This window comes from Thrips palmi, unplaced genomic scaffold (genome assembly GCF_012932325.1).
Source record: "Thrips palmi isolate BJ-2018 unplaced genomic scaffold, TpBJ-2018v1 HiC_scaffold_17, whole genome shotgun sequence".
Taxonomy (NCBI): Eukaryota; Metazoa; Arthropoda; class Insecta; order Thysanoptera; family Thripidae; genus Thrips; species Thrips palmi.
The window spans coordinates 4,344,763-4,370,161 of record NW_023144626.1 but is presented as its reverse complement, the minus strand read 5'-3'; the positions used below and the strand labels follow the sequence as shown (position 1 = coordinate 4,370,161).

Genomic DNA, 25,399 nt, shown 5'->3' with positions numbered 1-25,399 from the left:
AGCAGTATTGTCTCAAAGTTGGCCAAAACGCTCAGAAATGTCTTTAAAAAATCATGTTTTGGGTCGATTTTAAGCAGCCACTGCGTCTGATCCAAGGCGGGCATTTTGCTCCCTCAACGGGCAATTGGTCTTTGGACCCTTCTTTAGCATGCCTCTGTTACGGAGTGCGATTATCAGTCTTAGTTTGGGAGCAGTATTGTCTCAAAGTTGGCCAAAACGCTCAGAAATGTCTTTAAAAAATCATGTTTTGGGTCGATTTTAAGCAGCCACTGCGTCTGATCCAAGGCGGGCATTTTGCTCCCTCAACGGGCAATTGGTCTTTGGACCTTCCTTTAGCATGCCTCTGTTACGGAATGCGATTATCAGTCTTAGTTTGGGAGCAGTATTGTCTCAAAGTTGACCAAAACAGGCACAACGATTTTTCAAAGACATTTCTGAGCGTTTCGGCCAACTTTGAGACAATACTGCTCCCAAACTAAGACTGATAATCACACTCCGTAACAAAGGCATGCTAAAGGAAGGTCCAAAGACCAATTGCCCGTTGAGGGAGCAAAATGCCCGCCTTGGATCAGACGCAGTGGCTGCTTAAAATCGACCCAAAACATGATTTTTTAAAGACATTTCTGAGCGTTTTGGCCAACTTTGAGACAATACTGCTCCCAAACTAAGACTGATAATCGCACTCCGTAACAGAGGCATCCTAAGGGAAGGTCCAAAGACCAATTGCCCGTTGTGGGAGCAAAATGCCCGCCTCGGATCAGACGCAGTGGCTGCTTAAAATCGGCCCAAAACACGACCCCAGCTACCTCGCCGCGACCCCTTAAAATTTTTTCGCGACCCCACTTGGGGTCGCGACCCTAAGGTTGAGAACCACTGGGCTAGCAGCGGTTCTCAACCTTATTCGGCTCGCGACCCCAAATTTGTAGCCAAATATTTCCGCGACCCGCAGGAAAAATTTCGCAACCCCACGGGACCCCTCCTTGAGCATGCCTTTGTTACGGAGTGCGATTATATGCCTTAGTTTGGGAGTAGTTTTGTCTCAAAGTTGATCAAAACGGTCAAAAATGCCTTTGAAAAATCATGTTTTGGGTCGACTTTAAGCAGCCACTGCGTCTGATCCGAGTCGGTATGTCGTCCTCCCTCAACGGGCAATTGGTCTTTGGACATTCCTTTAGCATGCCTTTGTTACGGAGTGCGATTATCGGCCTTAGTTTGGGAGCAGTATTGTCTCAAATTTGATCAAAACCTACTTTTAAGGCATTTTTGACCGTTTTTCTCAACTTTGAGCCAATACTGCACCCAAACTAAGGCGCACAATCGCACTCCGCAACAAAGGAATGCTAAAGGAATGTCCAAAGATCAATTGCCCATTGAGGAAGGACGACATACCGCCTAGGATCAGACGCAGTGGCTGCTTTAGGTCGGCCCAAAACACGATTTTTCAAAGACATTTGTGACCGTTTTGATCAACTTTGCGGCAATACTGCTCCCAAACAAAGGCAGATAATCGCATTCCGTAAGAAAGGCATGCAAAAGGAAGGTCCAAAGACCAATTGCCCGTTGAGGGAGGACGACATACCGCCTAGGATCAGACGCAGTGGCTGCTTAAAGTCGGCCCAAAACACGATTTTCAAAGGCATTTTTGACGGTTTTGATCAACTTTCAGCCAATACTGCTCGCTAACTAAGGCGGCTAATGCAGGCAGGTTAGGGAGAGAGTCCCCCTAGACCTCAAGAGGGGCTGACCGGACGAAGAGCTTCGCCCTGTCGGCCTCTCCTTTCCGGAGCCCTACTCGGCGAGGCGGTGTGGCATCGCCCGTTGCGGGGTGTCGAACCCGGGAGGCTTTGCGCCGCTTTGCGCTGCTTTGCGCGGGGATCCTTGACTCTGGGCGACAAAGTTTGCGCAAGTACCAAGGCAAGACGCCGCGCGCCGCGCCACCGCCGCCTCGCCTTCCAAGTTGGCGTGGGGGGAGGGGGGGGGTCTTGTCTCAATTATCTTCACGGAATCGCGTCTGGCAGTGTGCCTCGCGAGTCAAAGCAGCCTTACTTTACCCAGAGATTAAAGCGTATACAGTTGTTGGCCGGCGGCCATGGACGCGCGGGGGCGTGGACGCGACAGGGAGCGAGGGGAGGGGAGGGGGGAGGGGAGGGGCAGGCTTGGCCGCAACCCAGTCGGGGCTGTAAACCGAAAAGGATTAACCGGAACTGTATTACTTCTTCACAAGCTACATTTCGAATCCCCGACAACTGTCCTCGTCCCTTCCCCGCTGTCCCTTTATTTTCCAGCAGCCTCTCCCGTTTTTATGGTGTGGCTGCTGTCTCGGCGGCGAGCGGCAAGCATCTCTTGACGGCAAATTAAAAATGGACGCGCTAATGGATCAGGATGCGTCGTCTCGCCCGATGGCGTTGTCGCTTTTGTTTTGGGTTTTTGGCGCTTCCGCAGTCGCGCACCGCCGCCTTTTTTCGAGAGATCGATCATCGCCTTTTGCTCTCGGCGGCGGGATTGTTGTGGCTCATCAACGAGTGGCGGAGTGCAGAGAACGTCTGGACAGGATTGCCCGGCCGAGCCGCCTAGCGCCGGACTCATTCCGCCCCCTCTCTCTCGCTGCTACACGGGGCGCCCCACGAGTGCGAGAGAGACAGCATGAGCCTTGCGGCTCGGCTCGCCACGGACCGGCAGCCAATCGGCACCTTGCGCTCGTTCTCCTCGTTCTGCTCGGCGTCTGCAGCCCCGTGCCTGCTCATCCCCGCCTAGTCCCCCGGCCCGTCCGTCCGTCCAGGGCAACCAGGGCCTCCAGGCCGCTCCAGGCCGCTCCAGGCCTCTAGGGCTTTGTTTTGACTGCAGCCCCTAAACACGCCCCATTGTTTCCTGTCCCATTGTCGAGGCGGCCGAGGCGGAGGGCGGCCACGCCGCGTCCCGTACCTCCACTGCTAATTGCGGCGTGCCCGTCAAACAGCAGACTGATTCCGAGAGTCGCTTTCGTCGCTCTGCCTCTCTCGCACCTAACCGGGACCCCCCACGAGTGCTGGAGAGACAGAGCGACGACAACGACTCTCGGGATCAGTCTGCAGCAGCACGTGACTCCGCGTCACGTCGAAGCATTCGAAGCCCTGGTGGCGGCGCGGCGGCGTGGCTGTTGGTCGGTAAACGCCGTGCTGAGTTCCGCGTGTCTGTTGCAGGTGTTCGCTGTCATCGCTCCAGGTGAGACGCAGTGAGGCGCCACACCGCCGGCGGCGTCGAGCGGCCGAGGCAGGCAGGCCAGCCGGGCCAAGGCTGCGAGCGAGGCGAGGCGAGGCGAGGCGGCCGCCAGGCGCGCGGTATGCAGCGCCCGCAACGCGCGCGCGCGCCGGGCTGCCTATGCCGCTCGTGGCAGGCGGCCCCCTTGCGCGCCACCGCCACCACACCGCCATCCGCGGCGGACCGGGCGGGCGGGGCGCGCGGAGAGCGGAGGTGCTGGCGGGTTCGAGTTGTCCTATCGGTTATCTGACGCCCCTCCACTCCCCCACCACGGCCCCTTTTCCCGTCGGAGCACATGTCAACCCCGCTGCTGCAGGTGTAATGGAGTGTTAGACTCACAAGCGCCCCGCCCCACCGCGCCCCGCCCCGCCCCGCCCCGCCCCGGGCTCCGCCCGTCGGAACCCCATTTTCCTGACGCTGACCCCGTTTCCCCGCGTCGAGGCTGCCGCCATGCTGCCGCTCTGCTTGGGGGCGTCGTCGCGCGGCGGGCAGCCCAACGGGCCAGACACGCCCAGACACGCCGCGCCGGAGAGCCTCTCTTTCCCTTCGCGGAACGCCGCACGGCACCGCCCGGCACGTCGGCGTGTTTGTCCGACTGTTTGAGCAGCGAGACTGATTCCGCACCTCTACGAGTGCGAGAGAGACAGCGAGAGAGGCTGCCCGCAGAGCTGTCCGCGACGTCCTGATGGCCCTTGCTCTGCGGTCCGTACTCCCGTACTGATCTATATTTTATTTACTGTCTGTCTGCCCGGCAGCCAGAGGCCAGAGCCAGCCCGCGGCCGACGAGTCGAGAGAGCTCCGGGGCCCTCGAAGCCGGGCGGCGTTGTGGAGTGCGAGGGCGGTTGGGGCGGCGGGGGCGGCCGCCGTGGTGGGGGCGAGACGAACGCCGTGGAAATCTTGTTACCTGTAAGGGTGGCCCGCTGGCCCGCCACCTAACAACGCTGTGTTACGCCCCTGAGTACCAGCGAGCGCCCTATGCCGGCCTCTAAGCCCCCTTCCCCCTCCCCCTCCTCTTTTATACCGTCGGCAATCAAGTTATAGCTCCATAAATTGAACGCCCCACCTATCACCGCCAAGTCCCTAAACCCCGCCAGCGGCATTGCCGCCAGCCAGGGCCGGGTCCCTGGCCCCCGGCCGCCCCCTGCCGCCCCCTGCTGCCCCCGGCCGCCCCTGCCCGGCGTCGACAGAGTTGGTCGCCGGTCTTCATTTGCCCCAACTACCAGTGGCGCGCGATGAAAGCTCAGCGGGTGGAGGTGGAGACAATGCCGGGAGCGCGTCGCTCCGCTCGACGCACTCCAGTATTTCCAGGCGACTCCAGGCGACTAATAAGGGAACATGGCGCGCTTTGCCGCCTCGCCACGCTCCAAGGCCGCGCCTCAAAGCGAGACGCTTCCGGTTTCCAGCGTCCAGTCTCACGTCCAATCTTTTCATCCGCCGTCGCCGTCGTCGTCGCCGTCGCCGCGAGACCCGTTCCGTCCGCGCCCCGCCGCGGAACGCAGCACCTCGCGGCTTCGCTGGCTCCGCTGCTTTCCGGGCCGCGCGTGCCCGTGCGGCTTTCATCCGCAAAGTGGCCGGGGCCGCACCGCGCTGCCTCCTCGGCGGCGGCCTCGGCGGGGGCGGCGGGGCGGGCGGGGGTTGTTTGTCGCCGTCTTTGCCTTTGTCTCGGTCCTCTCGGTCCTCGCGGCGCGCCGTGCCAGTGCCGTGCCAGTGCCGTGGCATTGTCGCTGCTGTTGCCCCGCGCCTCCACCCCCTCTCCGCCGCCGAGGCCGGTATTTAGAACCCGGGCGAATAATTAGGGGTAGAAAAGGGCTGGCGAGGCGAGCACCCCGACGACGACGACGTCGACCGTGGTCGCCGCCCTCGTGAAAGACGCTGCCGTGAATACCAAGTTAACTGTTCTTAGGGTGGCGGCGCGCGGCGGCGGAGGGCTGGTCTTTTGGCGCGCTGCGGTGAGCAGTCCCTCGGGGGCGCCTGTAGCCGCACTCGCAGACACATCTACACACACACAATTACACACTCGGCTCTGCGCGCACAGTTGTGTCTACAGATTAACGTTCGCGTTGCGTTGCCGGAGCAGCAGAGGTTGGCTTGGCTGGCACCGCCGCCCCGCGCAGCCGCAGCCTCGGCTCCGGACGCCCCGACGCGCCAAGCTGTGCGCGATTCAAAAGGTCGAAACGCGCAACGCACACCAGCAGTACGCCCCCGCGACGCCCCGCCGTGGGGGCGGCCTGGCGGCGGTGGGTGGATGGCTGCGGGGGTGGCGCGGGCGGCGGCGGCGGCGCGGAGGGGGCGGGGCATTTAGCGAGTGAGTTGCGGACTGGGCGTGCCCCGCCCCGCCCCACCCCGCCCCGCCCCGCGCAGCACAAACAAAGGGAGGGTATCGCGTCGGCCCACGCCGTGTGCATTACGCGGTAATGCCGCTCGAGCAGGGCGAGCAGTGCGTCCGTCTGGCCGGCGGCCGCGGCCATGGCCACCCAGCGTCGCTCCCCCGGGCCCCATCGGCACCGAACTCGATAGGCTGGCTGCGGGCGGCTGCGGCCTGCGGGTGCCGATGAGCAGCACTTTGGCGGTGCGGGAAGTGGCGCCCCGGGCGTGCTGCTTCTCGGCCTCGACGTAGTGGTCCAGCGGAACGTGCGGAGAAGAAGTGTATTTGGGAAGCAACCGCCAAAAGTCAGCTAAAACGCGATTTCTGCACATTTTTGGCGTGGGCGTCCAGTCTGGAACGTCTCACTTTCGGCGGCGCTGCAGCTTGGCGTTGGTTGGAGGCCCAGGCCTTCGCCGCTCCGTCAAGGTCCCCGTCATCCTCGCCAGCAGGTTGGAGCGAAAATCGATCATCTGCAGGCGCCGCGCCGCCGCGGGCCGCATGCCGTAATCTGTGTGCCGGGCCCCGGGCCGGGCGCCGTGAGCCGAGCGCCCCGAGTTGGCGAAGACAGCCGCCGTCCCGCCACGCACTTTGTTCTTCCGACACCGTCTGCCGTGTTCCCGGCCGGGCCGCGCAAGGGGCCGCGTCGGCAAGCGGGCCGTTTATGGCGGAGTCAAGCCAGCAAGCCAGGGCCCAGCCCAGGCCCAGGGCGCAGGCGGCCCTCCGGCCCCCGGCCCTTCATTAGCACTAACAGGCGGGCGGGGCGCGGGGTGCGAAGCGGGGCGGTGGCGGCAAGAATGCGGACAGGGACAGGCAGCCCGACGGCCAATTCCGGCGGCCAACCTTGGCGGCAATCGCGGCCGAGTCTCCTCATGCCCCTCATGCCGCCGCCGCCGAGACCGTCTCCATGGCGACGGCCGAGGCGGCGAGGCGGCGAACCTCCCGTCCCGGTGCCGGCGGCCCTTGGCCCTAACCGCCCTTGCCCGCCCTTGCGTCCGTCCTTGCCCCCTCCCCGCCGCAGGGCCGGCACAGGGCAGCGCAGGGCCGCGCAGGGCCAACGCAGGACGCCTGTTCGATGCCGGGGGTGGCGGGCGTGGGTGGGGCGGCGCGGTGCGGGGTGGGGTGGCGGCGCGTGGGGTGGTAGGCGCGCGGCATCTGCGACATGGCGGCTGTTAAGTTTGGCGCGAAACGATTATTGTTTCGCGTTGTTAGTCGTCATTAAATGCGGTGAGCGGAGGAAGGTTGGCGAAGGGCGCGGCGGGGCGGGGCGGGGCGGGGCGCGGCGCAGGGCGTGGCCCTCGGGGCCCTCGCCCGGTGATCGATACAGCATCCCAGCATCGCAACGCGGGGCCACCAACGCCGCCCAGGGCCCGGCGGCGTGGCGGCGTGCGGCGTTGCGGCGTGGCGGCGGCCAGAGTTGGCACCCCGTGATGCCGCCCCGCCCCGCCCCGCCCCGCCCCGCTCACTCTATTAGACTTAATGCCCTGGGCAGCAGTGAAAGGGGAGGGGGGCTGTTGGGTAGGTTTACGAGATAAGTGTCGGGGGTATGTTTCTGCAGATAAAGAGGGTGGCAAAAGGAGTCAACGTCGGCGGGAATGTCGCGCCGCCACGCCGCGCGTTTCGCCTCACTCGCCTGCTTGACTTTGTGTGTCTGGCCGGCCCGCTGCCCCCTCCCTCTGCCCCCTCCCTCTGCCCCCTCTCGGCCGCCGTGGCCTTTGCCTTTGCAGTGACGTTACGCAAGCTGCAATTCTTTCCACCCGAGAGCACTTCTTTATCCCCAAATCATTTTTCTGCCAAGAGCATTTATCTGCCAATCCCAAAAAGTTTTTGCTTGGACAAAAACAATGATGTAGAAAAATTTAATTTTTTCAAACCGTTGGTAGGAGAGCAAATAAGTGTAAGTTGCGGCAGCGTACATACCCAATTACGTACGTTTGCTTGTAAACAAAAACGTTACACACGCCGTTTGCGCGCTTGTGTGTTCCTAGTTTTAGTAGCCTTGTTCGCAAAATTTACCTTGCCACGCTGCCGCCGCGCCGGTTCAGACCGAATCCACTACGCACACAGGCACCCACACTGTCAGGGAAACTTTGTCCGGCAAGCACACTCATGTGTGCGTGTGTGTGAGTGAGTGCCGACTGCGCGGACTGTGTTGTCGGGCGGCTATTGGTCGCACGCGCGTACTGGACCCAACCGAACCGCAGATAGCACCTGGATCAATGCAGGGTGCGCGGCGTGACCACATGCCCCCTTCCCCGCCCCGCCCCTCCACGCCCCGCCCCGCCACGCCTCACGGGTCATTTGGCGGGGCGAGACCATTTATGTGACGTGTGTCCGCAGTCCGGCGCACGATGACCCAGAAAACCGGAAGCCCCGCCGCGACCGAGACACAGAGAGAAAGAGAGAGGGGTTCGCGAATGGGAAAATTCCATTTATTCGGGATTCAGCATTTTATTTCCCTTTTTTTCCCCCTTTCATTCTCGGCCGTGACTCTTACTCTTCCCCTTTCACCTTGCTCGCTCCTTCTGGCGCGCGCAATCCCTCGCCGGCAGCTGTTGTTCGAGGCTCGGCTCGAGGTGGACAAAGTTTTTTGATTGGCTCTGTTTATCGGAGAGCTTCCCCTCCCCGCCGCCTCCTCCGTCCACAAGCCCCGGCGCGGCCCGGCGCCCCCCGTCGTCTGTGCGCCGCACTCCGCAGCTCCGGGCTGTGTGCTCTGCGCCGTCAACCCCTTCTTCTCCTCCTTCTTCTTCTCGTTCTGTTGATCCGCGGATTCCCTTGGAAGGCGCCCCCGCCGTCGCCGCGCGTGCCTCGTGTTGTCATCAGCGTTAAGTATGAGAGAGAACGCGGACTGGTAGTTAATGTGGCCTTACAGTAGGCCGTCGGCGGCGGGGGGTTTTCCAGCGGGGAAAAGCCATTCACGGGAGAAAAGAGAGAGGAGTTCTTTTTCCGCCGCGCGGTTGCATTATTTAGATCCGCTCCCGCCGCGTCGATGCTGCAGAAGCAACAAAAAATGAAATAAAATGAAATAACCGGAATAAACAATAAAAAGTGGCCGCGGTGATTGACGCCGCCCTGTTGCGCCTGCAATGTATATCTACACGTGTGTGCATAATTGACGCAACCCTTTTGCCCTTTTGCGTTGATTTGCGGAGAGGGAGCGGTGTTCCGATGCGCCCTGCACTGCAAACAATCGCGACGCAGTGGGCCAGAAGACCGGTGGAGACGGTCAAAATTGCGGACGCGTTTTGACCTATAGGGCTCGAACCAAACAAGTGACCCCACCAATGGATTCCTCGTTCGGAGAGCAATCCATTGGTGGGGGTCACACGCTCTGTTCGAGTCCTGCTTAGCGACTCTGGTGCTCAAAACGCCTTAAGTGTTTTGGCCACCCAGGCCGCCCGGATGCCACGCAGACCCGGCGGGCAGGAGAGCCCAGCGCGTTGCCTACCCGCCACGGCGCCTCGGCCGCCGCAGTCTCGCGACAACGCCGATTCTCGTCGGAGTTCGATTTTTGCTTGTCGCGTGCGCGGCGCGTGTAGCAGGGATGCACGCTCTTGCCGCCTCTGGCATTGCGGGGCGTTCCAGAACACCATCGGCGCGAAGCATCCGTTTGCGGAGCATGAAGACACGATGGCAGTGGCCGGAATGCGGTATCCCTCAGACGCGTAACGAGCGGGGCGGGGCGGGGCGGGGCGGGGCGGGGTGGGGGGTGGTGGGGTTGGGCCGCTGGGGTGCATGGAGGCATAAACAGAAGCACACCCCAAAATAGACGCCGCACCGCCTCGCCCCGCGGCCGCGCCGTACCAGCGAAGCGGCGAGCTAGATTCCGAAGAGCGTCGTCGCGTCGCTCCGTCTCTCTCGCACCCCTGCGGGACGCCCGGGACGCCTCACGAGTGCGACAGAGACAGAGCGACGAACGGCGTCCCAAGGCGTGCGTGGGAAGGCAGGCCTCCACTCCGCTGCGTTCGCGGCGCGCGGCGCGGCTCGAGTCTTGCGGCGGGCAGGCCGAGGGGCAGGCCGAGGGGCAGGCCGAGGGGCAGGCCGAGGGGCAGGCCGGGCGACGCCGACTATTGGAATCAATTAGGCTGCCAGCTCGGGCTGCCCGGCCTGCCGGCCTGCCGGCCGAGACTCGAGAATGCGCCGTGCCGCCGAGCGCCGAGCGCAGCGCGCGGAGCGCAGCAGATTGGCCCCGATAAGCGCGGTCCCCTTTTGGCGGGAAAGTGGAGTGTTGTGTCCGGGCTTATCGCCAGCGACCGCCAGCCAGCCAGCCAGCGGGACGATCGCGTCCACGACGATGAGGGCGGTGTGGCGGTGTGGGTGCGGCTCAGAGCACGCCGTCGTGGCGCGGCGGCACGCTCCACCGGGGGCAGGGCGGCACGCTTGGCGGCGGGGCACCTCGTCCATTGGCCGCTGCTTGGCCTGGACCGAGATCGGGGCGAAGGCTGTCTGCCTTTTGTTTGACTTGGCGCTTGCTGCGTCGGCAACCCGGCCGACCAGGCCGACGGGGCCGCCCAGGCCGCCCAGGGGTGAGGGCACTGTAAACGAAGAGGAAATCTCGGGCAAGTGTCGAGTGGCCGAGAGCGAGCGGCGAGCGGGCAGGGGCAGCGAAGGGTACCCAGGGAGGCACAGCAGCCCGCCAAGCTCGGCGTGGAATGGATTCAGGATTTTGGATTCAGGCACCAAAGGGTCGGCCTCTCTGGCTGCTCTTTAGACTTTTGTTTTCCCTGCGCGCTTTTCTGTTAATGCCGGGTGTAGTAAAGAACGCGGCCCGGCGGGCTGGTTCGGGCTGGCTCGCCCAGTCTGTGCGTTTGCTGACAGGGTTATTAGAGCGCGGGCCCGGCGGGAGTCGCTCTGTCTCCGTCCCACCCTCGCGGGACGCCCCGTGAGTGCGAGAGAGATAGAGTGTCCGGAGTGAGCGCGCCGGCGAGGCGGGCGGCACCGCCTCCGCTCCCTCCGCCCCGCCCCGCCCCGCACGCCCCCCAGTGACCCCTTTAGAGGCAGCTGACCCAACTCCTTACACCCCCGGTACACCCTGCCGGCTATGGCCCGGCTATGGCCCGGCTGGCTCGCACCGCCCTCTCCACCCCGACACCTTGCCGTCCCCGCCCCGGGCCGCCTCCCTCCCGACGTCAGTCACCCCGTGACGGCTGACGGCGTGACGGCGTGGCAGCCGCGCGTCTCAATGCTTCGCCGCTTCGCCGCCGCGCCGCCGAGCAGCGCTCTTTATTCCCGGTTGACTCGGGAAAGGCGGCCGAGGCGGGGGAAGCGAAAAGCAAAACGAGCGAGAGGCAGCCAGGCTGGCGCGCGCGACAAAAGCGACAAATAAATGCAGGAAAAGAACGTCGGAAGGCTTCTTGTCGTCTGCCAGTGCGAGTGTGAGACGGGCGAGGTGGCGAGGGGGGGGGGGAATCGCGGATCGAGGATCGGGCCTGACCGCGGCGCCGCGCCCCGCAAAGCAACAGTAAAGAGCGGTGGCACATTGTGTCTCCGTCGTTTATTTACTCGCCGAGCTTCATGCTTTGCTTGCTCTGGCGCTCTGGCGCGCTGGCTCTGGGCGACGCGTGTCTGGGTCTGGCCCGCCGGCCGGCCCGGCTTAGCGCCCGGACACTGGGCAAGCCCGCAGAGCGCGGACGCCGCGCGGGCCAGTCCGCCGCACGGCGTCAGCCTGAACACAGGAAAAAAGAAACGAAACCACAAATCGTGGAGATTAAAAACTTGATTAAAACTTTCATGGAAAAATGGGAGCGTCTCGCGGTTAGGGTGCACACTGCACATGACGCGGAATGGAACTGCGCCAAACGAGTCGATTGGCCAGCACGCCCACAGTGGGCCAGAAAACCGGTGGATAAGGCCAAAATTCTAGACGCGTTTTGAGCTCCAGAGTCGCTAAATGGGACTCGAACTGAACGTGTGACCCCACCAAAGGGTTGCTCTCCGAACGAGGAATCCATTGATGGGGTCACACGTTCGGTTCGGATCCTGTTTAGCGACTCTGGAGCTCAAAACGCGTTGAGAGTTTTGGCCGCCTCACCGGTCTTCTGGCCCACTGTGCTCCATGGCGCCACATCGTGGCGTGGCGTGTCGGTTCGCGAATCGGATTTTGCGGTGAAAGGAGACGCCGGACGTGACAGGGGGACATTTCCCGTCCTCCGGCCTTCGGTTCACTTCGGTCGACATTGAGGCTCCGGAAGCGGCCAGCCCGACCGGCCCGCCGAGCCAACCGAGCCAACCGAGCTGGCCGCAGTGGCCGGCCGGGGCGAGCCGCAGAGGCACGCCGACGACGCCATGCCTAGTTTGACGGTCCCGCCGGCAGTCCGCCCGGGGTTTTGACGGGGTTGCGGGGGGTGGATTCAGCTCCGTTCGCCCTGCCACTGTGTGCGGCTTTAGAATAGAGTGTAGCGACCGCTTACCGCGTTCTGCGGCTTATTATTTCACAGTGACTGTTATCCGCATAGACTGAAAACTCCGAATTGTCCCGCGGCACTAAGTTTTTTCGCTGCGGCAACAAAGTTTGGCGTTTCCCTTTTTGCGGTGTTTCCGACCCTCTCCCTCTCTCTCTCGCTCCCCCAGGACGGCGTGGCCTGGCTCGGCAAGCAGACGCTGTACAGTAGGTGGCAATGGCTTGACGGTGGGGGAGATTGCTTTTGTGCAGCTCGACGCCGTCTGAATTTAAGCTGATTCCGCGCCGCGCCGTGCCGCGCCGTGCCGCGCCGCCGTGGTGCCGTCAGAGGAGGCGAGGGCGAGGCACTCACTCCGGGGGTCGAAGTAGGCGAAGATACCGCCCCAGCCGCATTAGATTACACTTTGGCCCGGCGTATTGGTTCGGGGACGCCGGGTCGCGCGCGCCGGGACGGGCCGGGACCCGCAGCGCTTCTTTGTGACTGTGACGACGGACTTGTAACGGCTTTTGTCTTTCTGTTTCAGGCTGATGTCGGGCCGCGAGGACATGCCGGCCTGAACCATGGGGGCCAAGGGCGCGTCCAGCCCCGCGCGGGGGCAGCAGCAGGCCGCCCCCAAGAAGAAGCCTCCGCGGAGCCCGTCGCCCGCGGCCACGTCGCCGTCGAGGTCCGCCAAGGCCAGCAGCCACAGGGCCAAGAAGGCTCCGACCGTGGTCGCCAAGAAACCGTCCCCGGGAGCCGTGGCCGCCCTCAAGAAGCCGTCCAAGTCTTCCAAGACGACGGCCACCCGGGCAGGCGCGGCCCAGGCGTCCAAGGCCGCCAAGCAGGGCGCCGCCAAGAGGAAGGAGTCCAAGTCCAAGTCTTCCAGGAAGGCGGCCCCGCCTAGTCGCGACGCCAAGTCCTCGGCGAGCCCCACCCGCCCCGCCCCGGCGAGCGCGGCCGCCGAGAGTGTGGAGAGAGACCAAAAAGCTAGCACCAAAAAGGGGGCCGGCTCGGCCACGTCCAAGCCCCCCGCCCCGAAGAAGCGAGCGCCCACCTCGGCCTCGGCCTCGGCCTCCAAGAAGGCCACCTCTAAGTCACTGCCAGAAGAGACCTCGACTGACCTCGAGTCCTCGGACTCAAAGCCAAACTCGCCGCGCCCGGCCGCGAAAAAGAACCAAACGAAATCACTGCCTGATAAGGCCGCCCCGCCCGAGGCGGACAAGACAGACAAGGAGGCCAAAACGAAAAGTGTCGCAAAGAAAGGCGCTGACAGTAAAAGCGCGCCCAAGAAGCCCGCCAGGGCCGAGCCCGCCAAGAGGCCCTCGCACAAGAAGGGGGCGTCGAGCCAGGCGGCCGCCAAGAAGCCCTCGTCCGCCAAGAAGGACACCAAGAAGGCCGCCGCCAAGCCGACGCCCACCGCCGCCAAGAAGGCCCGGAGCAGGGATGGCAGCAGCAAGGCCAAGCGGAAGGCCAAGCCGGCCGAGGCGGCGGCCAAGGCGGTGCCCTCCAAGGCCGCCGACAAGGCCGCCGACAAGGAGGCCCTAGCGGCCGGCAGCTCGGAGGAGGACGCCGAGAGGAAGAAGCTGGTCGCCAAGCGCAAGCTCCCCAAGTCGCCCGCGCAGTCGCCGCCACGCGAGTCGGAGGACGGCCTGGTGCGCTCCTCGGCGCGGCACTACGTTGACCTGCTGCACGCCCCGAGTACGTCCTCCACGCTGCAGCTCGCCGCCGACGCCAACAAGGAGCGTGCCGTGGTGCTGCACAACCCAAGCTCCAAGGTGCACCACGCCGTCACCATCAAGAAGGCCCGTTGGAACGACGCGCACGTGACCAAGGCCGCGGTGTCCGAGGGCGAGCGCCGGCGCCAGGAGATGGCCGCGCGCAGCCTGGCCAAGGCCGCACCCACCATCCAGGCCGCCAAGGAGAAGCTGGCGCAGTGGAAGGCCATGGTGGAGCGCGAGGCGGCCACCACCACCACCATCACCACCACCACGACCACCATGACGTCCAGCGCCACCGCGCCGCGCGGCGACGACGACGACGACGACGTGCCGCTCAAGTGCCTGCGCGCCGACGGGCTGGCCGAGGAGGTCCGGGCCGCGGACTCGGCCGGGATGCTCAGCTCCTTCAAGATCGACGCGCACTCCTCGCTCATGTCCCGCATGGGCGGCAACATGTCCTCCGTGCCGCACAAGAAGCGGCCGTACGCCGCCAAGCAGATCGCCACCACCACCACCACGACCACCACGACCAAGGTGATTCGCAAGGCGGCCGTGGACGAGCGCGTGCGGCCCGCCAGGGACGTCTACGAGTTCGGGCTGTCCAGCAGCGACCACGGCATGTCCGACGCCGGCGAGACGCTCAACCGGATGATGTCCAGGAAGAAGAAGAAGAAGAAGTCGGAGCACAGTGACTCGGACAAGGAGCTCTCGGACGCCAAGAAGTCACCGCTGGGCAGCGGCAGCGAGTCGGACAAGCAGCGCGCGCGTCTGCTTGGCTTCTGGAACGGGCCCAAGCGGCACCGGCTCGCCTCCCTGAACGCGCAGGCCAAGGTGCGCGTCATGTACTCGGACGAGAACGTGTCCCTCGTGTCCAAGGCCAAGCGGCTGCCCGTGCGCGCCGGCCGCTCCGCCGAGCCGGACAAGAGCAAGGAGAAGCAGCAGGCGGCCCAGAAGCGCCGCGAGAACGTCCGCGACAAGAGGAAGGCCGCCGTGAAGCAGGACAGCTCCGACGAGGACAACGCGCGCGACGAGTCGGACAGCGAGCCGCCGTCGCCGCCGTCCACGCGCGTTTTGCGCACGGGCCACGGCATCCGCGGGGTGGGCAGGAACTGGGACGTCAACAACCTGTCCTCGTCGTCGTCCTCACCGGCGCCGTCCTCGTCCTCGTCGTCCTCCTCGTCCTCGGACGTCGACAGCGACTCGGACGCGGCGGGCACCTCCAAGAAGAAGAAGAAGCAGTCCAGCAAGCGGCACAAGCTCGCGAAGAAGAGGTCGGCGTCGAAGCCGCCGCAGCCGCTCGCACTGAAGGACATGGTGGTGACCAAGCGCATGGCCAGCTTGAACGCGGCGGCGATCATGGCCGCGAGCTACAGCGTGGAGAAACGCACCACCACGACCACCACGCGCGACGCCACCACCATGGAGGAGAAGAACGTGACCACGACGGTGGTGGCGGCCCAACTGCCGCCGGAAGTGCGCCCCGCTACCCCCTCGCCGCCCAGCGCCGCCGTCGCCGAGGACGTGGACAAGACAAAGCAGGTGGAGGAGCTGATTGACCTGATCGCCACGCCCGACGGCCGGCACCACATCATCCTGAACCGCGACGACGTGACCATCACGGGCGTGTACGTGCGCAACTCGACGCACTCGCTCACGCACTCCGCCACGCGCGCCGAGGGCTTCTGCTCCATCGCCGGCCTGGAGTACCGCATCAGCTCCACCAGCCACACCAGCACCGAGGCCACGGCCGTCACCACCGAGGTCATCAACGTGGCGTCCACGCCCAGCAACGAGGTGAGCACTTCATTTTCGGAAGGGTTGTCGCTGCGGTTGAGTACTGACACACCGGGATAAACCAATCCCGAATCGGTGACCCAGTGTGTCGCACTGTGCGCCGCTCGGCGCCGACGATGCGGCTCGCCGGCACGGTGGGGCTTCTTCACTTATTGGCTGAGCGTCGCTGAGCCTGGCCGGGGAAGTGCGGTGTAGTGGAGACAGTCAAGTGGCTGTGCTCCGCTCGCTGCGCACGCCGCATCAGTGCAGTATGCATGAGTGGCCCGTGTGTGAGGCGAGTGCAGTCTGCGGTGAGTGTGCGGCTGAGAGTGTAGTGGCGTCGGTGTGGGCACCGCCCCGCCGCTCGCCCCGATTGGTCAGCGTGTTGGCTGCAAAGCGGAAAGCGGCGCGCCGAGCACGCCGAGCACGCCCCACCTGTTCTGCCTTTGCAAGCGCCGCGCGCAGCCCCAACCCCAACCCCAGCCCCAGCCCCATTGACACCAATGCAGCCGGCAGCGAACTGGTGCGTGCGAACAAGCGTTGCGTCGGTGCAGTGTAAACGGCACTGAACGCCCTGCTCGGGGCGGGGCGGGGCAGGGCGGCACTTTGCATACTCACGCAGTGTCTGTCACCAACTGGGAAAGGAGACAATCTTGATGGGATTAGCGCAAACACGTCTGTCTGCACGCGTGTGGGACTGTGGGGTTGTTAGTTTGTCTGGCTGCTTTCCGGGAGTCGTGCCGTGCGAGTTTGAGTCTGAATGTGTGTGTGAGTGTGTGTGTGTGTGTGCGTCCCCTTTCGCAGCGCTGAAAAAGCCCTGGCCGCTGTCGCTGCCGCGCTGCACTCGTAGGGGTCCGGAGCGCAACGGTTTCCCCTGATTTTACGGGGCTGTGAACGTCAAGGGTCATAAGCGTCAAAGTACATGAGGGAAAAACAATGTTTAGAATGATAAAATTGAGTTGTTTGGCGCGGCGTGTAACAGCTTAACCGCGCTGCCGACGAGCAGGGCGCCCTAGACTCCCCCTAAAATTCGACTTACCGTCGAGTTGCCTGGCCCCGCCACTCCGCCCCGCCACTTCCGAGAGGCTTACGACACGCTAAATTATGCAGTGCAGCGAAGACACTCCGCGCGAGCCCAAAATGAAGGCAGAGCAAGCAAGTCGATTAGTCGATTACTTAGTCGATTGGAGAATTAGCCGGGCGTCGCAGCGAGCCGTAGCGAGCGCTCTGCGGCCGGCGGGGCGGGGCGGGGCGGGGTGGGGCCTCGCGCACACAGGTCGACACGCGGTGTATTTGCGCCAGTCGCAGCGTGGCCGCGTGTGTGTGCTTCGCGACGAATGATTCAGCCAATCGATGTGTCGCCACGTGACGTGTTTGCAGTGTGCCCGCCGAGCTCTGAGCGCCAACATGGCAGCCCAGTTCGCAGTTGTCGCGGCAGTGTAAAGGCTGCAGTCGGGGGAGGGGGGGGGACGCAAAACGATGAGACCTCCCAGATATTCATCATGCCGAGGATGTGCTGGTGCAAGTGTTATGAGGCGGCTACCCCGCTACGCAACGCTACGCCGCCGGGCCGTGTCTGGCCATGTCGCCGTCGCCATGACAGAGGACCGCGCCCCCACCCCCCTCCCCCTCCCCAAGCCAAGGCTTTTACGACGCGAAAAACGGCTCGCTCGGGCGGCTGCTGCCGCCGCCCCCCTTCCCCCCCAAGCCCAGCGTGGAGAGTGCCCCCACCCCCCAACCCCCCGGACCGCTTTCACCCCTTCTCTCTCTCTCTCTCCCGCCTTCTTTCACGGTCCTCCTCCAGCTTTTTATCAGCCCATTGAAACCTCTGCGCTTCCCTCCCCCCCCTCGCCTCGCGCCCTGCGCGCCCCTGCCTGTACTGCGTGCCCTCTCGAGATGCGGTGCTCGCCCTCTGACAGTTAACCCCCGCGCCCCATCCCCCCTCCTCTCTCTCACTCACTCTCTCCAGGATTGCCTATCTCACAGGGGCAGCAACCCGGGGACTCGGTCAGTCCCCTTGATCCTCCGCACCAAGGTGGAGGGAGCGGCGCGGAGCGAGAGAGACGAGTTTATTCGGGATTTGTACTCACGTGCCGTTCCCATTCAATATCGTGGCGGAGGAGGGGAGGGGCTGGCGAAGCCTCTCTTTCTCTCGCTCCCTCCCGCCGCGAGGCGAGGCTCTCTCTCTCATTCTCCTGCGAGGGGGCGGCAAGTTTTGCGAGCTGTGCGAATAGTGTGTTAGCTACGGCGGCGCGCGGAGGGAGATGTGCTGCTGGCCCTGGCTGGCTGGCTGCCGGAGTGAGATTGGAAAATTACCGCAAACAGTCGCGGTCGTGCGAGCGATGCTGAGTTGGCTCCCGCAAAAAAAACAAAAACGCATCGACTCGTATAGTGTAGGAGTCGAGGCAGGCGGAGGGAAAAAAGAGGGGGGGGGGGATAGGGCCAGCTGAAATCGACCTGTTGGTGTCTTGACTCGGCCGGACGCTAATGTTGGCAGCGCTTCGTGTATGTTTGTTTGTATGTGTGTGTGTGTGTGTGTGTGTGTGAGAGTGAGTGAGAAAGAGAGATAGAGTGTGCGTGGACGCCTAGGAAGACGTGCGCGCTCTGCGGGTGAAGCCAGGCTGAGCTGACCTCGACTAGAGTTAGAACGCAAAGTTTGCAGTATATTATACCAACTTAATGGCGAAAACGTACCTTGCACGTAAATTTATGAAGCAAAGGAAATTTGCGTCGGAAACCCCGTTTTTTCGCAATTAACCACTTTGGTGGTCATGAAGTTTGTCGTGCGTTGTGAAGGGCGCTCCAGCAAGCCCCCTTCGCGGCCCCGTTCGCGGTCGTTCCGGGCCCTTGGCGGGGCCCTCGCGTTAATTACCGGCATCGAACGGGGCCCTTACTCGGAGCCCTGGGCCCTTCCGAGCGAGCCCTGCGCGAGCCCTGGGTTGGCCCAAGTCGCCGAAAACCCGTCGTCACTTGCGCTGAGGCGAGCCGGGCGAGGCCGCGGTAGTCAAACAGGAAAAGGCCACCCCGCCCCACCCCACTCCACCGCGCCCCGCCCCGGTCCGCCTGCTTTGTTTGACTCCGTTCGGCGGCGCGACCCCGCACCGCAACCTTCGCTCGCTTCGCTCGGTGTGCTCAGTGTGGGCGCACACACCCGCTCGCTGCAATGAAGGGAATTTTGTGGGGCAGCTTTCGTACAGCGCACGGGGTGCCCCACTTCCCCGCCAACGCCGCGCCATTCCGTAGGCCCGGCCAGAATCTCGGCTCGGCAGCGAACGGGGAGGGCGCCCCACCAGCCCCATCAGCCCCACCAGCCCCGCCAGCCCCGCCAGCCCCGCCAGCCCCGCCAGCCCCACCAGCCCCACCGCCGGACTGCATAACTACGGAATTCTGCGGAGTCCCTGCTAGGCCGCTCGGCACAACCGCTGAATAATCCGAGAACTCTTGGCGGGAACTGGGGTGACCGCGCGACCGCCGACCAGGACGACCTCCTCCCTCTCGGCCAGCTCGCGGTGAAGTGGCCGCGCAACCTGGCTTCTGCCTTGCGCGTTCCGAGAGTCAGTTTCGCCGCTCTGCCTCTCTCGCACCCGTACGGGACGTCCTATGAGTGCGAGAAGGCGGACCGACGAAAACGACTGTCGGCATCAGTGCGCTGGCTGCTGGTCGGGCCAGTGGCATTTACTCGCGCGTGGCTCTGCTTGCCCCGGGCCCCGTCACTCTTGCGATTGGCGTAGTGCGCTCGTCGAGTTGGATGTCCACTGAAATGCCTTGCGCGTCGACGACCCCCCCCCCCCCCCCCCCTGTCGAGTGTATCATCGCTGTCGCACGTCGCGACGCGTCGCCAGCAGCGAGCGCGCTCTTCCCTTTACCCCTTGCAGCGGGCCAGCGGGCCAGGGGGCTAGCCCGAGCGGGGAGGGGAAAGTTGTCGAATCTGACACGCGGGGCGCGCGGGGCGAATGAGTAGGGTGTGGCCCTGGACGTCCTCGCCCTCGTCGTCCTCGACGGCGCGTCGAACGCCGAACGGCACTAGGGCCAAGTGGAAGTGGAGCGGCAGCAGACTGATTCCGAGAGTCGTCGCTCCGTCTCTCTCGCACTCATGGGGCGTCCCGTGTAGGTGCGAGAGAGACAGAGCGACTCTCGGAATCAGTCTGCAGCGTGATGGATGGGCGAGTTCCTCCGCGTCATCGTGAAGCGAAGCGCCGCGCCGCCCCGCCCACGACTTTGGCACCGCACTGTACCTCTTGTTGTCTTTGTCTTTCAGGTTCAGCGCGCGCTGGGGCCCCCCGCCAACGCGGCGCCCGGCTCCTACACGCCCTTGGTGGCACTGTCCAGCATGCGGCCCCCGGACGGCGGCGCCGCCGGCCACCAGGGCTACATGCTGCACCACAGCCACCACGGCTACCACGGGCCGCCGCCGCCGCACGGGCCCCCTCACGCCGGCGCCCACGACAGCGCCTTCGCCGCCCCCATGCCGCCGCCGCCACAGCCGCCGCCGCAGCACTACCAGGAGGGCTGCCCGCCGCCCTACCCGCCCTACCCGCCGGACAGGCCGCCGCCGTACCAACACCACCAGGACGCGCTGGCCCCCGGAGGGCCTGGAGCACCCGCCCCAGGGTACCACCAAGGTAAGCCAGCCGTCAAGCCAGCTGTCAAGCTATGGCTCCTGCATAAACTATGCGCTCGCAGGCAGGTCTACTGACCTCGACCGAACCGCGCTCGATTCTGCCCTTGTGACCAAAAACTATTCCTAACCAGAGCCAAGCTATACCCTTGGCGGGTTCGTTGCCAGTGAATTTTAAGAAGCTTTCTTATTTTTCACTCGTCTGCCAAAAATTGTTTGGAGGTGAGAAGGCTTTACGCGCGGGAAGAGGCTTCTTGTGGCTCGTCGCGGCTTTGAAGGGGCAAATGGTGTAGAAAATAAGTAGGTTTCTCGCCGTGAACGCTGTGCGAAAAATGCGACTCTCGACCAGACCGATTCCGGAGAGTAATTCTGTCGCTGTCTCTTTTTTACTCATGGGTTGTCCCGGAGGGGTGAGAGAGAGACAGAGCGACTGCTCGCGCCTCTTCACGATCGCTTGGCAGTGTCGCGATCGCGTTACGCCCGTGATTCGTGAGCCACCAGTGTAGCGGCGACCAATCACGCTCGCGTTTCAGCGGTCCAATAAATCAGAGCGACCAGTACCGCGGAAAGCGGAAAAAGCTGCAGCCTTTATAAAAAGGTTTATACAAATGCGGTACAGCGTTCGCGGGACGCGCGGAGTGATTGCTTCTCTTCGTCCGACTCGTTCTGAAAATTTGACATCCTCAGCCGCGCAACGTTCGTGAAAACGGTGGCAAATGTTTGGATTTGCTCCAACGAGAGCTATCGACGCGTGGACGCCGCCGTCGGTTTCCGTGGATAGGCAGTCCCGGGGACGCGGCCGCGGCCGGGTGGCCTACCCGACGGGCGCTCGCCAGCCAGCTGCCCGGTTCCTCGCAGCCCTGTCTCTCTCGCGCCGATGCGGGGCGCCCCATGAGTGCGAGAGAGACATGGGCGGGTAATCCTATCGGAGGCACGCATGGCTGCAGTGCGCGTTTCCCCGGTAGCGGTGACTTCGCAGAAATCCTGCTGTTTTCCGCTTTCGTCCTGTAGCCGCGCTCGCCGAACTGTGAACAGCGTACACGCGTTGTCAGGCGCTTTGGTCTTCGCTTTGCAGTGCGGTGCACTGCGGTGCAGTGCAGTGCTTTGCAGCCCGGCCGCTGCAGAACGGACTCGTCGGCGCGTGGCGGCGTGGCGGCGTGGCGCGGGCCTCAAGTAGAGCGAAGCAGAGCGGGGCCTCGGGCCCGCCGCCGCCGCCGCCTCCGGACTCATAACGGCCCGTACCGTTCCGAGTTCCGACGCCGTGAGCAAGCAGTGGTGCCAACTCACGGAAAGAGTCTCCGTGTTTCGTTGAACCGTGCGGCCCGGCGGCCTGGGCTAGCTGTCGACTGATTCCAAAAGCCGTTTTCGTCGCTCTGTCTCTCTCGCGCCCATTCGTAACGCCCCATGAGTGCGAGAGAGACTGAGGCCGTGGAGGGCGTGGGCGGCGTGGACGGCACGCCGCTTATTGGTCGCCCCTGTCCCTGCCCTCCCTGCCCTCCCTGCAGTTGGCGGGGTTCCCACAGAGCTAGGTAGGGCCCGAGGGCCAGAGAGCCACTGCCAGTGGAGTGACCGGGCCTCCCTGTGCGTTGTGCGTTGCTCTCCCACCGAGCACCTCCAGAAGTGCAGGCTGATCCCGAGAGTAGCTTTCGTCGTTCTGTCTCTCTCGCGCGCATGGGGCGTCCCGTACTGGAGCGAGAGGGACAGTGTGCCGGGCGGGCTGGGCAGGTCGCTGTTTGCGGACATTCCGTGACGCTCGCCTCGCCACCGCCCAACAACGACTGCCTGCTGTCGTAGTGACGGCAGCGGGCGGCTTGCGGTGTGGGCGTCTGCCCGAAACTTAAATGAATACCGCCCCGCCGTTTCCGCCCCCGCCTTGTCTCCGCCGCCGCCACTGTGGTGCTGATTCCTGTCGAGTCACTCGCAAAAGGCACTTGCGGTGTGGGTCCTTGGCCCGCCCTTGGCGCCGCCGTCGGTACTCGAACCCGGGGTGGGGGCGTCGAGGTGTGAAAAGGTTCGATAGGGCTTCGCCGTCGAGCCGTGGCGCGGCCCGCGGCGCAGCGCGACCACGATGACGGACCGCTTGGCGGGGCCGAGCGGTGGGCCAAGTCGGCGTCCGCCGGCGTCAGCCTCAGTGGCCACAGCGGGCCACAGCGCTAAATGCAAACGGCTTGACTCGGCGGCACGGCGGCCGCGCCAAGTCCACCCTGCGCCTTGTCCAGCCCCAGCAGCCCCCCCCCCGAACAACCCCCTCCGCGCCGACGCGCCCCCACCACCAACCCCCGACACGGCAGGCCCGACAGGCAGCCTTCTGCGTCGTACCGACTCCCAGTCGCGAGCGGGATCCCGCCGGGGCCCCTCGCAGAGCACGGCCAGGGCGGCGCGCGCGACGCGGTCCCCGCAAGGACGAGAAGACCGCGAGCACGGCGGAGCGGAGGCGAGACGCGTCGTGGGGACTCGGTGGGCGAACGCAGCGAACGCAGCGCCTCGGACGCCACCGCCGACGACAGCGTGACGTCTTTCATCGGCGTCGCGGCGCCCCCGCCACGGCGCCCCCGCCGCGACAGCCGCGACGCCCCCGGAGAGTGGGGTTATGTTGACGCTCGCCGCCCGCGCGCCTGGGGCCGAGCCTGGGGCCAAGCGGGGGCTGTGCACGCGGAGGGCCCCGACGTGGCGCGGCCAGGCGGATCGGTGAGGCCCTGCCTTTCAATGCAGCACTTGTTGTCCTCGCGCGTGACGCGGCGTGACGCCCTGCGACGCCCCGCCATGCGGCAAGCCATGCGGACTCTGCGCACCACGGAGCAGGTTAGGCCTACTTTCTTGGCGCGCCAGGGCGACTTGCTGCTGCTCGCGCTCGCGGGCTCGGGTCAGCCCAGTGTGTCAGCCCACGGGCACCGCTCGGCGCCTCGGGGCCGAAAAGTATAAAAGGCTCTCGAACGGAAAGTCGGCTTGACTTGTTGTTCACCTGATGAAAATGGTGAGTCGGAAGAAGCCTCAAGCAGTTTGATAACATTCCCGACAGCTCCACAAACGCACAAACGCGCTTGCGCACACACACCAATACAAACACACCAACACACCCACACTCACACACACACACACACACTCACACACACACACACACACACACACACTCAAAGCGGTCTGACTCGACGTGTTTGTGTGAGGTGCGAGCGCTGAAAAGCCCATGTCGCCACCAATTAAAATACTGAAAAGAAATGGCGCTCCTTTGAAAGGCGCTCCAGCTCCAGGCCGTGGCTTTTGCTCCGGCCACTAAGCCGACCGACTGACTCGCAGCACGAAGCGGCGCGCGTGACAATTCGACGGCCATTCAGCGGAACACTTCCCAAACCTCGGGAACCTCCGCGAACCTCGCTGATTCCCGTTTCGCGTTTTGCCTCCTTGTTCGCGGTTCGCGCCGCGCGGCAACGAACCAGCGGCCCCCTCGACGATTCACCCCCTCCTCGCGGTGCTCCCTGCCCGCCCCTCCGCGCCCCCCGCGGCCCCCTTTTACCGTCATTTGTACCTGTCGCGGCGCACGGAGTGAATCCATATCACGGCGCGCACGCCGTTACAAACCCATTTCGCACTGTAGGACCCCCGGCCCGCGTGGGTTCAGGAGGCGCCTCTTCGAAGTCGCTCGCGCGGCTCGCGCCCCCCGAGGGGCACCGGGGGCGCGGGGGCCGTGGCCGAATGACGTCATCATTAAATTTTTTCGGCCTGCGTTTCAAAGTGCCGAATTTGCGGCCTTTTTCATGGGTTTTCTTTTGCGCGGCGCGCCCGAAGGCCCGCAACCAGCGCGCCACCATGGTGCCGCCATGGCGGCACGCGCCGCGCTGTCGGGTGTCGCCTCGTCTTCGTCGCTCTGACTCCCCTTCTGTCTCTCTCGCCCCAACGGGAACCCCCGTGCGTCGGAAAGAGATAGAGGCTCCCTGTTTCAGTAGAGCAGTCCCCGTATCGAGCTGTCAGGAGTGAAATTAATCAAGTTCGCGGGAATGCCGCTCTGGTGCACTGCTGCAGTCCGGTGGCGACCTCGTCGGCGAGCGATGGCCGCGGTCACCACACCGTTCAACTCAAGTTGTTTTCATTTTTCTTTCGGAGCGTGCGCGAACCCGCTGATTTGATAAACTTTCCCGCGGCCGGAAACGATTCAATAATAAATGCGGGCGGCGGTGGAGTCGCGGGCGAGGCAGCAATTACGCCACAGTGTGCCGTCCCGGTGGCCACCCTGCCGCTGCCAGTCGCCGAGAGCCCTGGCAAGGATTAGCCGGCCTGTATGCCTTGATTACGTTGCCGCGCACTTGTCGTACTTGCGGAGGAGCGGCTGCACTGCGGAATCCCCCCAATAAATACTTGTAAAAACTAAACTCTCTCTCTCTCTCTCTCTCTCTCTCTCTCTCTCTCTCTCTCTCTCTCTCTCTCTCTCTCTCCCTCTCTCAAACTTCGCCCCCAACAGGGAAGTCCGGCGGCCCGCTCCGTTTCTTCGGAAAGCGCGTCCGGGATCGCGCTCCCATTTTCCTTTTTCCGTTTTTTTTTCCTCGCCCGTTCGCCGGTCTTGAAAGTGCTGCAGCGCAAACTCTGCTGACAGGCCCCCATTATGTTTTTGCCTGGAAAATCGGTCAGCTCTAAAAGGGGCCCCTGCTCCTTGTCAGTGCCCCCCGCACAGCCCCGCGCAGCCTGCGGCCTGCTTCACGCCTTACGGTGTATCGACATCCGCTCGCCGACGCCCAGGGGGTGCAACCTTAACGCACCCTGAGCAATTTTTGTAATTTTGTGCTGTAATCGATTAGATCTAAAAACAGTTCCCCAGTACAGGATAACTCAAATTTTATCTCTAGCCGTGTCCGAGATTATGGCCGCCCAATTCCCCAATAAATATGAAGTTGGCACGCCCGGGCGACGCCTTCTTGTCCTTGCAGTGGCGCGGCGTCCACCAAGCGACCGGGGGAGGGGGTACTTCTTTGGGGAAGGTTTGTTGAAGTTTGCCAAGCGGTGCACCCAGCGCGTCTGAGGCGTAGCAGAGCGCGGAGGGAGCGTGCCGGCGGTGGCGAAGATTACACGGCCATTGCCTTAACTAACGTGGGCCAGTGAGGAAGTTTAGACCCCGTCACACATTTAGTGCCCCCCCCCCTCTTCCCTCCGTTCGCTGACTTAATCACCAAATCGACTGTTGTTGTTGTTGTTGTTGTTTTGTTTTGTTTGAGCTCCTCCACGCAATACGGCCGGAAAATGGTCTTGGAGGGGACAGGAGACCTGCATAGGAATGATGCAGCAGGAAAAGGTTTTCCTCGCTCGTTTACATTTTAGTGAATGT

The 25,399-nt window shown here is 63.8% G+C and overlaps 1 protein-coding gene across 1 annotated transcript in view; it reads left to right on the top strand.

The window, feature by feature from the left end:
- The window catches only part of LOC117643957 (nucleolar protein dao-5-like), a 35,891-nt gene extending 10,795 nt beyond the window's left edge, over positions 1-25,096 (top strand). The window contains exons 2-4 of the mRNA XM_034383144.1: positions 12,524-15,491; positions 19,729-20,092; positions 24,876-25,096. Of these exons, the coding sequence (XP_034239035.1) occupies positions 12,561-15,491; positions 19,729-20,092; positions 24,876-25,096 (3,516 nt within the window). The 5' untranslated portion in view covers positions 12,524-12,560. The remainder of the gene's footprint in view (positions 1-12,523; positions 15,492-19,728; positions 20,093-24,875) is intronic.
- Positions 25,097-25,399: the final 303 nt, after the last annotated feature.